This window comes from Embiotoca jacksoni, unplaced genomic scaffold (assembly GCF_022577435.1).
Source record: "Embiotoca jacksoni isolate LCO1_2020_lvr unplaced genomic scaffold, fEmbJac1.0.p SCAF_5, whole genome shotgun sequence".
NCBI lineage: Eukaryota > Metazoa > Chordata > Actinopteri > Embiotocidae > Embiotoca > Embiotoca jacksoni.
Window position 1 is genome coordinate 950001 of NW_027185403.1, and position 11081 is coordinate 961081.

Genomic DNA, 11081 nt, shown 5'->3' on the forward strand with positions numbered 1-11081 from the left:
ATCTACAGAGGACCATTGGCTGCCTGCTACCCCTTGATAAGGCCCATTGGCCCGGGGAAAGAGTGAACAGGTTCATCTGGCGGCATTTCATAGTGAAGAGTGCCCCCTGGTGCCTCCGAGGGCGCAGCACACTCCCCGGGCCAAAGCCGGGAAAGCGAGCACACCGCCTCTGACTGCCGTCAGGGGGTGGCTTCACTGTCGGACACAGATTACAGCAGTGTTCCCTCTGTAATTTCATGCTGCAGCAGTGCTCGGGGTATTTTCTTGTTGTTATGGTTCCACATCCATTCTCGTGTCAGTCACAGTTATCTTTCTAATGCAGGCAACTGCATATATATATATATATATATTTTAGAATTTTTTTTTTTTTTTTTTTTTTTTTTTAATTTATTTATTTTTTATCACAATGATAAAAAGAATTAAAAAAAAAAATTATGTGTCAGCGTTAGGGCTGTACCTCTGTTTATTTTGAGGGGAAATTTGAAAAACTGTATCTCCCGTTTCTTTCTTGCAGGGATTTTTTTTTTTTTTTTTTTTAAGTGCGCGGCTACGCGTGGTGTTACGGTACGCGTGCTCAGCGCGACACCCGATTTCGCCAAATGGGTCGCAGTTAACAGGCCTGTAACAAGTACAAAAAAACAACATTATATCGCATATGATATGAAATTCAATTCCAATTATACTCCACTGAGAAGGCAGAGTGATATTTTCTAGTGATGTGTCCTTATGCTGATTTGAGCGCGTTACAAACGTTCAGTCGACCAATCAGATCTCGGAACTGCTTGTTGTATAATCTATTATATATAAAAAAAAAAAAGAATTAAAAAAAAAAAAAAAAAAAAAAAAAAAAAGCATCACAGTGAAAGTTTTCTGCTGTTTTTTTTTTTCTGTATTTTCATCATAACCGTGCGCCAATCCCGTTTCCTGATCCGTCAGTTGTGCGTTGCCTTTTCTTTTTTTCTTTGCCACACACGTTCCTGCTAAATCCGACATGTTTGCACGCAGGATGCAGCTGCACTGATTTAGATTTCAGCATGCAAAAAAAAAAAAAAAAGTCCAGACTGTGTAAACCATCCTAGTAACAGCCAGGAGGAAAACAAAGTGGTTTCTGTAACACAACAGATAATGACGCATCAAACCACCTCACTAACTTCTCCAGTCCTCTGCAGCCTCCGGGTTATGTTTCAACCCCTTTCAAAGAGAAGTGAAAAAAAAAAAAACCAAAACTAGAGGCAACGTCCTCGTGTCTGCGTTTGGTATTCGTCAGGAGTTTCGAAAATATTTTTCATCAGCTTCGATTCAAAAAAAAAAAAAAAAGACGATGCATCTCACTCCTCCTGGAAGAAACTGAGAACTGGAGCAGTGAAACAGATATTTATTTATTTTTGTACCTTTATTTACTGGGGTGAAAGTTTGTGTGTGTGTGTGTGTTGTCTGTCTGTGAGTGTGTGTGTGTGTGAGTGTGTGTGTGTGTGTGAGTGTGTGAGTGTGTGGTGGATCGGTTTTCTGGAGAGTGTGACAAATTGGGGCCCTCGGCTCTGCGATAACGGGAACCCGGGACCGTCCCGCCTGCATTTATTCATGAGGGCTCGGCAACGTGGAGCTGCGATACGGTGTCGACAGTCAGGAGTGTCAAACTGCACGAGCAACAGGGCATCTCCCCTCCCCATCTCTCCCCCCCTCCTCCCTCCCCCGTCCCAATCTGAACCCGCGCTGATAACACAACAGGCTATAAGACATGATGCCACCTGCTAATGATGCTGTTAACAGCACTGATAAAGGGTCAGACAAGGCTTTCACAATGAGCTCATTATCTTCTTTTCTACATAAAAAGCAGGAATCGTGGCACCTATTTTTTGTTGTTGTTGTTGTTGTTGCTCCTGTGAAGATAAATAACGCAACGTTTTAGTTCTACTTTTTGGCTCGTTGTTGGTTTGTTTGTTTGTTATTTACATATAACTGATAAGAAGCCGTTATTCTATTTGTATGTGGTTCTCTGGCTCAATAAAACACATTTGAAAACTCAGAAGCGAAGACGTAGCGGTAGTGAGGTTTTTTTTTTTTTTTCCAACACGGTTAATTACAGTGAATTAAACACATTTTTACATACGTGATAATCAGTCACACGTAACAGAGTTAGAAAATATGTAATTGAAATACAGTTACTATCTAAAATATTGGTGATTACAAAGGGGACATCTGACTACATTGTTTTCATTAAAAATGTTATATTGTAGAATATGATACGGAGTCTATTGCTTTGCATCTTTTCACAGGGATGTCTTCTGTCCTAACATCTGGACGGGCTCCATTCATTTGGCAGTTTGCACTCAAATTTTGAATCTTCTGTCAATCAAGAATCGAGAGCGTCATCCAGGAGCCAGTGTTGTGCTCTGCAACTAAAATCCAAACATTTCGATCTTAATTCAAGTTATATTGAAGAAGTTTTAGTTCAAGTTTGACAGTAATAAGTGTGGACTTATGTTGGGAGGTTTACACACTGAATACGTTCACACATATATATATATATATATATATATATATATATAAATATATATTTTAAGAACTTTTCAGCTTTATTTCCAAGTTTAAAACAGTTGTTAGAAAAGTAATCAAATGTAATAAGTGACATTACTTTGATAAAAGTAATTGAAATAGTTACATTTCTGCTACATTTTCTATTTGGAAAAAGTAAATGTGTAACTTATTACATTTTCTTAAGTCACCTTCTGAACACTGATTATGAGACACTTTTAGATTCTGACATTGTGGAGCCCGGACATGAATTATTAAAGCGACAGCGCCCTCTTGTGGTCTGACAGCACATATGTCATTTTTAAACTTAAAATGAACCACCATACTGCAGGTCCCTTTGAAAAACTCACCACTATCTACGTCTTATTGACATTTAAGATCTTTAAGAACATTTTATTACGTTACCGCATGTGGTTCTTGTCATTTCGAGCATCAGTTACCCAGAATATGAATCTTCCTCCGAATCATTAAGAATAAAAGTAAACCTCCAGCAGTTCTGGTTTAAAAAAAAAAAAAAGCAGCTGTGAATTAAATATTTTTTACTTGCGGGAGGAATAACAACAGCAGCACCAGTCTCCAAAACGCCGGCTGGAGTTTGACACCGTTTCATTTCTCTTATTACGGCGACGTGGGTTGGACTTTTCCCAGAAAATTAAACAGTGAGTGTAAGAAACAAATGAGAAATGAAATAAATCAGTAAAAAAAAAAAAAAGAAAGAAAAAGAAAAGAGAGCGCTGGGGCTCGCGCTACTCTCACAAGATAACAAGACAATACAAAACAAGTAAACAAAAGCAAGGTGGAGGCTTCAATATCTCTGTTTTTTATTAATTCTGACACACTGCGGTCAGATAGAAAAGTATGAGCGTTACACTTTTCAAGTTGCTCCCATGACTTGTGCAAACACTAGACGGTATCTGGGGCGAGGGGAAGAGAAAAAAAAAAAAATAACGTCCGAAAAAGAAAATAAGTGAACTGAAAAAAAAAAAAAAAAGAAGAAAAACATCGAAAATGAATAAGTGCATTTAAACCTAGGTGTTGATTCTTTATGCAGTATTTATTGATTCCCAGCTTCATATAAACTGGATGTTGAGGCATAAACATAGTACATTTGAACAAAAATATAACCAATATTTACAATTATTGTATTAAAAATACAAAAACAACTGATACATACTCCACCGATTGTCTTTTTAAAAGACATACAGGTCAAAGTAGTACAAGAAAGAATGAAGAAAAAAGAAGGTCATCACCAGCTAAATGTACATTTCTCACTGACATCACACATCAAACGGAGTAGCAGTTCTACCTACTACACTTATCGTTACGCTTGTACATTTTTGTGCAACTTTTTGTTTTTCGAAAGAGGACTCGGCCCGCTAATATGCACATTATCTTCAGAGTTGAATGAAAGTGAATGATGCATGTTCACCACTGTATTACAAACAAATTATTAACAATCTATCTGCAGCCATTACAAAAAAAAAAAAAAAAAAAAAAAAAAATTACAACAACAACAACAAAAAAAAAAGAAACCCAAGAAAGTTTTATTAGTGTGTAGTCACAGAACACGGAGGAAAACACTGCACTCATTCGGCTGTTTCCTCAGTCTGTAGTTTCCGAGACTGATCAATGTGATCAGTGCGACTCAGCGACAGAAGAAAACGAAACAAAAACAAAAACAAAAAGTTACTTTTCACAACTGGCTTTTTTTTTTTTTTTTTTTCAAAATCGTTCTGATTGGCAGCCTTGAAAAAAAAAAAAAAAAAAAAAAAAAAAAAAGAAGGTTCTTCATGTGTCAACTTCCCCACCGGAGTCAAAAGATAAAAAAAAAAAGAAAATCAGTCACTTCTGTTGATGGGGGAGATTTGGTGGGGAAAAAAAAACGAGATGCGGGCGTTTTTGTTTTTTTTCAGATATACACGCAGCATCCGCCGAGCTGACGTCTGTAACAGGCGATAAAGAGTTTCTGAGGATGAATCGAGGAGCGCGACAGCAGAGGGAGGGACGCGCGTAGACGGGGGAGAAAAAAAAAAACACGGCGGCCGCAGTCTCACGACACAGTCTGAAGCCCCCCCCCCCCCCAAAAAAATAAATAAAAATAAACAGAAAGAAGACTTCATCTTGTACTGAGTCTTAATATGTTTAAAAAAAAACAAAAACAAGTCAGGGGAAGTATCTTGAATAAGGCATTTCATTCCACTATTGCTTGATTCAAGAGCGCTCTTGAAACAAGGTGATTCGCGTCGGGGAACACAACCATGTCGGAGAAACGTATGCAATCATGGCATCATAAGGCGCTTTGGACATTCACAAGATGTGGCGTATATGTTCAGGTTGTGTGTGGGAGGGGAAAAAAAAAAAAAAATAAAAAAAAAAAATAGCCAAATCTGAATTAGTGGGTACTTTTATTTTGAAGGGAAGTTTGTGTAACTTTTATTTTGAAGGGGAAGTATGTGTTTTATAAGACTCTGTACAAGATTAAGGAGTAGAAAGGTTGGTGGATGGAGGTTACACAAAACGCTTGGCATTTTCTGGGGAAACCTGCCGACGTTCTTCCGACCCCTTCGCCGGTCTTGCGATCCCGTCCTTTCAAAATAAAAGCAGAGCGCGAGGCAGCATGTTTTTTTTTCTGCGCACGTACACTCGGACGCGCCGCGGAGGTGGACGGCGACGGGAGTCTCGCGTGGTTTTTGAGCGGGCGGTCGATCGACCTCTGTGCCCCCCCCCCCCCCCCGATATCGGCATCGCGACGGTACGCTTGAAACGGATGGCGAAGAGACTCGAGGTGGCGGCGATGGTCCGATATGGTTCGGTCCGACCCTGAACATCCAAAGGCCCGAAAAAAAACAACCAAAAAAACATCTGGTAACATCTGGGATTGTGCTGAAAGTGCTAGTTATAAAAAAAAAAAAAAAAAAAGAAGAAGAAGAAAGAATTAAACTGTTTCTCTGCGTGTTTGTGTGCGTGCTGGTTCTCTCCGCTAAGCTCCTCCTCCTCTTCCTCCTCCTCCTCCTCCTCTTCCTCCAACCAACGAGTGATAACTTTTCCACGTGAACATGAGATAATACTGGATTCAGAGTTCATAAAAACAGTCGACGACATGGCGGGTGTTTTTTTTTTTTGTGTGTTTTCGGTCCCGAGAAACGACGGGATTTGACCCCCCCCCCCCCTCTCCCTCCCCCCCCTCCCACCGAGTGCAATCAATCAAGCGAAAAAAGAAACAAAATCAAATAAAAAAAACAAAGGAAAAGAAATCTGGTGGGAAGTTGAAAATGAAAGAGTCAAGTCGACCGCCGTTTTTTTTTTTTTCCATCTCCGTCTTCAACCGTGAGTCTGTTTTGTTTTTATTTGTTCTCTGTGTGTGTGTGTGTTTTCTTTTTTTAGAAAGTAGAAAATGAGAAAGTGCAGATGAAGCTCAACACGTCATGATGCTGTTGTGTTAACAGGTGGGTGGGGGAGGGGGGGGGGGAGGGTGGAGGGGGAGGTGAGGGGGTTCCTTTTCGGGGTGATGTCGCCGTCTTAGAGGAGCCGGTCCTCTCGTCGTCTCTAACGGCGACATCGATGTGGTTCTCTGTGTGTGTGTGTGTGTGTGTGTGTGTGTGTGTGTGTGTGTGTGTGTGTGTGTGTGTGTGTGTGCGCGCGGCCAGGTCGATTCCCATTCCCGGCGCCAGTTCGGTTTCTGTAGTCTCTTTTCTTTTCCAAAGTGCCAGGCATATTCGTCATCGTCTTTGACCTTTCTCTCCGTCTCTTTCTTCACAGTATTTTTTCTTTCTATTTTTTTTTTTTTTTCTTTTTTTTGCATGCAGGGTCATTCAACCCCCCATGATGCTTTAAGGCAGGGGAGGGAGACGAGCAGAGAGAGGGGGAAGGTGGGGGGGGGGGGGGGGGGGGGTCCCAACCGATTGTTTGGGGGGGAAGGGGGGGGTGGCCGAGTGGAAGAGGCAGGCACGTACGTTAACTGATGATGAGTCTATTGGTCTGTCTCTGGAGTTTTTTTTTTTTTTCCGTTTTAGTCCCACCCCGCCCCGAAACCCAGGGGGGCCGCTTCAAGTTACTGCAAAAAAAAAAAAAAAAACAACAAAAAAAAAGACGTCCGCCGTCGTCCCCCCCTCAGACCGCCGACACCTGTTCGTCCTCTGTGGACAGAAAAAAGGACAAAGACGGTCAGAATGGAGGAAGTGAGATTTAAAAAAAAAAAAAAATCATTTAAATGAATGAAACTAATAAAATTGCAGATTATTATTTATTTTTTTTCGACCAAAAACATGCCGTCATTTTTCGGATTGATCTCAAACTTCGTCTGTTTAACTGTTAAACTGTTACTTAGTCACTTTTATGCTCCTTTAATGGAACGTTTTCGACGTGTTAACGCTTAAGGAAGGGCTCAACTTTAATATTTGCTACGATATCGTTTCGGATCATTATTAATAATCTGACAATAACTGAACCTGCTTTATTACAAATGTGCAAAACAGATTGATACAATGACGTATTTCTCACTGTGACAATTCACTTCGATCAAGTTTCAAGTGTTATTTGTAACAGTAGCCGACTGGTAGGTGGAAAAACATTGTTACGGGGTACGTATTGGAAAATGTTAGGGAATATTTTCATTAATATTGTGCCGCATGCTCCTAAAATATTCCCACAAATACATTTTTGTATTTACTATTTTTACTTGAAGCACTTTCCTGCACTTGAACTACCGCGCCTTTAAAATGAATATTGCCTATTTTATTATTTGAACTCTATTTGTGTTTAATTTGATGGATTTTATCCGTTTCTTACGCATCTCATTTCTTTTCTACATTATGAAATGTTCCTTTATATCCGTTTTTAGGTGAAACGCTGCGTGTAAAATTCTCTTTGAGCTGCATTTCTGGTGCTATAGATAATAAAGTTTATTCTTATTATTATTATTTTTTTTTTTTACTGCGTAACGTCTGTCTGTGACTGGACAGCAGATGAAAATGAGCATTTTGGCCAGCTGTGGTGCTTTTTTTTTTTTTTTTTTTTTTTTTTTGGACCGCAGCACAACTTCTCCTTTCACTCTTATTTTACTTACTTACGCAACACTTCTTCACATTAATCCACGTTTCAGTTTTTTTTCCAGAAAACACCAGACATCTAAAACGCTACAAGATTCATCCAGAGTCGGTGCAGGCGAGTCGGGTGCGTGCTGGTGGTGCAGGAAGGATGGAGGTGCATGTTTTTTTTTTTTTTTTTTTTTTTTTTTTTTGTCAGGCATCGAGTTTTGATTGCATGGGTGAGAGGAGGTCGCTACTGGCACTGTGTCTGCTTGATGGATGCTGTGTGACACAGTGTGTGAGTGAGAGAGAGAGAGAGAGAGAGAGAGAGAGAGAGAGAGAGAGAGAGAGAGTGAGTGAGAGTGAGACAGTGAGCGAGTGAGAGCGTGTGGTGGCAGATAGGAAGTGAGTGAGTGTCTGATCCAACCGGGATGACTCATGCATGATGACACATTGCGGGTTAAAAGGTGAAGGTCCCACTCCAAATGAACTATTCCCAGTTCATAAATACTTTCTCCGCTGGTGGTTTTGTGATTTGGAGCGGGACCCGGGTCCCGCTGGTGCTGGTGGGAGAGAGGGGGAGGGGGGGGAGGAGGGGGGGCGGTGCGTGTTTCCCTGTTCACATGCAGGTTCACCGGAGTGGAAGAGTAGGGTGAGTGGGGGTGGGGGGTGGCGTGGGGTGGGGGTGGGGGGGGGGGGGCACAACCTGATAAATTAGTTTTTTTTACCTGCCTCGGGGGGGAGGGGGGGGAGGAGGGGCCCTGCCTGTTAACCCCCCTTGCACACACACGCTCACGGTCGGGGAGTCTCGGGTGTGTGCTGCACCACTGGCTTCCTCAGAGGGACAAGTTTGGAAGACAAGGACTCACCCTCCTCTTCCTCCTCGGGCTCGTGGTCCTCGGCCGGCGAGCGCGGCGCGGTGGACGCCGCCCGCCCGCTGCTTGGCCCCCTGGTGGGCCTGGTGGGAGTCGGGCGACTGCGTGACCATGCGCGAGCGCTGCAGCGCCGTGGTGTAGTCCGGCGGCCGGCGGCCCGAGTGGGCGGGCGCGGGGGCGGGGGGCGGGCTGCGGCGGGTGCTGCCCCTCGGCGAGGTCGGAGATGGTCAGGGCGGTGTAGCCGGGGGGGGTCGGGGGGGGCTCGCGGTAGCGGCCCTCTTTCCGACCTGCGGGGACAACGAAAGAGGAGGAAAAAAAAAACACAAAAAAAAAACGGTGAAGACAATTTATGGAGAAGACGTCGGGGGGGTTTTTTTTGGAGCATTTTTCAAAGACAGAAAAAAAATGAAAAACAATAAAAGGAAATGAAAGAGTGGAGAGATGACATCTGTGATGTTGCATCATTACAAGGTCAATACCTTAAACTGCTTACACGGTGCGAAGTTGCTGCATTTTTAAAGGAGGAGTTCAACATTTTTTTTTTTTGGAGCTGCGCTTGAATTTGCCTGCTTGACAAGAGTTACATTAAAAGGGAATTACCAATTACCAAAGTGTCTTAGCAACTTAATGAAGGAATTAGCAACTTCATGAGCAACTGGGAAGAGGGAAAGTTCTGACCTCCGAGTGGGAGACGTCTGAACGGCCGTCGAACTGGGAATTTCCCACCTGGAAAGTTTGAGGTTTTTGAGAGATCCGAGAAGTCGGTCTGACGTCACTCCACGTTTGTGGTGAAAGTTATATATATATATATATATATATATATATATATATATATATATATATATATATATATATTTATACTTGCTCAGCGCAAAAATAAGTCACTTCACGGTTAACCTGGGTCTAATAAGACCACAGTGTTGTTGCCGTTAGTTTGCTGGTTGTTTTAAACGTTATCTGGTAATAACAACATGTAGATAATGTAGAGCACCAAATAATAAAGACTCCCTTTCGACCCCGTGAAGGATGACGAGGTTGTTTGTCACGCTTTCAACTGGGAAGTCGGAGGATATCAAAACGGAACTTTCCCACTTTTCCGCCAGCTCCCTGAACCCACCACATCATACCTGACGAATGAACACTTTGTTTTCGTCTGCATATTTTATTTACGTTTTTTAAATATTTTATGCCGAAACAAATATACCTTGACCAACTGCAATTGAAGCAACATCACGGTGAACAGCAATCACTCACGAACGAGGCCTTTACCCCCAGCAGTGATGGGCGACGGCGACGGCCGGCCGAGATGCTTCGCCTCCTCCGACCCGGTGGATGTGATGCTACTTGTTTCCGGGTCGGCGTTCACGTCCTTCCCCCCCCCTCCTCTTGATGGTGCCGGTGTCTCCCTCGGAGTCCTCCCCCCAGTACGCCGCCGAGGACGAGGAGGAGCTGGCGGACGCCCAGCTCCCCCGGGCCTGCGCCGCCCACAGCGCGGCGGGACCCCCCGAGCAAGGCCTCCGGCCCCCCCGGAGGGAGCCCTCCGATGCCGCCTCCGCCCCCGCCCCCGCCGAAGGCCAGCGTCTCCCAGCTGCGTCCCTGCTGCATGGTCTGGATGTTGTCGTGGGAACCGGAGGAGCAGGAGGTCCAGGAGCCGCGGCCGCTGTCGGCGGCGTCGAGGGAAACCCGGTCGCCCTGATCCTGAGTCAGCTCCTCTGAACTGGGCGAGGAGAGGACCGTAGGGCAGCCGGCGTAAATGCCCCGACAGTCCTGCATCGACGAATACGACCTGAGATACGATTAAAAGAAGAAAAAAAAACAAGTGGAATGACTTCACCTCACCTCGGAAACAACGCAGATTTTCTATGGGACTTTCTGAGTGGTCCTACCCCAGACTGTACTGGTCCGGGTCGGTGGTGGCTCTTCGCTCCAGCCGTGGACCTCCGATGTGAGAATCCCCGACTCCCCCAGAGTGACGGAGTCGCCTCTCCTCCTGGGCCATGTCGAAGGAGGAGTTACTGACGAGACTGGAGCGAGAGGAGATCTCGCTGTGGCCGGAGTCCGAGTAGGCGTCTCCCATCCTGTTGTAACCTGGAGGCGAGAGGAAGGTACGTTTATGTAGGAAACCGTGAAACTCTGCTTATGGGTCATTTAACTCTTCATTTATAGACGCTTACATTTTCACTGGACGTCATTTGAACGTCGGCAAAGATGTCAAACTAACGTCTTTTGGACGTGTCTGTGCCCAGTGGGTTGTCTCAAAAATCCTCTCTTAATTCACATTCATCTCTTTCGTTCTAAAATAAGGCATCCCGCTCAATACTGCCAATATATTTGTAGGGCGCCATTTTCCAAGTCAGCCAACCAACCGGCTCTTCGGTGGACGGGCGCATCAAATTTTTGCTGAAGCAGCAGTTTGCAGCAACCTTCTGCATTTCAACACAATGATGAAGAGAGTGGAATCGTTTTGTGGAGAATCGCATGAGAAAGTCTGGGAAAGCATGGGGATATCTGTGCTGCTGACTGATGATACATGTAAGTACATTTTCTAGATATAAGCTTCTGTCATTAAGGCATTCTACTGCGAGTTTCACAGCATAGTGGTCATAATTCACAGCTATGATCGGCAGAAATCAACCAGAATATT

At 43.8% G+C, this 11081-nt stretch overlaps 1 protein-coding gene across 1 annotated transcript in view; it reads right to left on the reverse strand.

Annotated features, from left to right (window-relative positions):
- Positions 1 to 6677: 6677 nt before the first annotated feature.
- The window catches only part of rapgef2b (Rap guanine nucleotide exchange factor 2b), a 106952-nt gene continuing 102548 nt past the window's right edge, over positions 6678 to 11081 (reverse strand). The window contains 7 exon segments of the mRNA XM_069171719.1: positions 6678 to 8474; positions 8476 to 8619; positions 8621 to 8724; positions 9692 to 9815; positions 9817 to 9942; positions 9944 to 10223; positions 10324 to 10525. Coding sequence (XP_069027820.1) covers positions 8355 to 8474; positions 8476 to 8619; positions 8621 to 8724; positions 9692 to 9815; positions 9817 to 9942; positions 9944 to 10223; positions 10324 to 10525 — 1100 coding nt within the window. The 3' untranslated portion in view covers positions 6678 to 8354.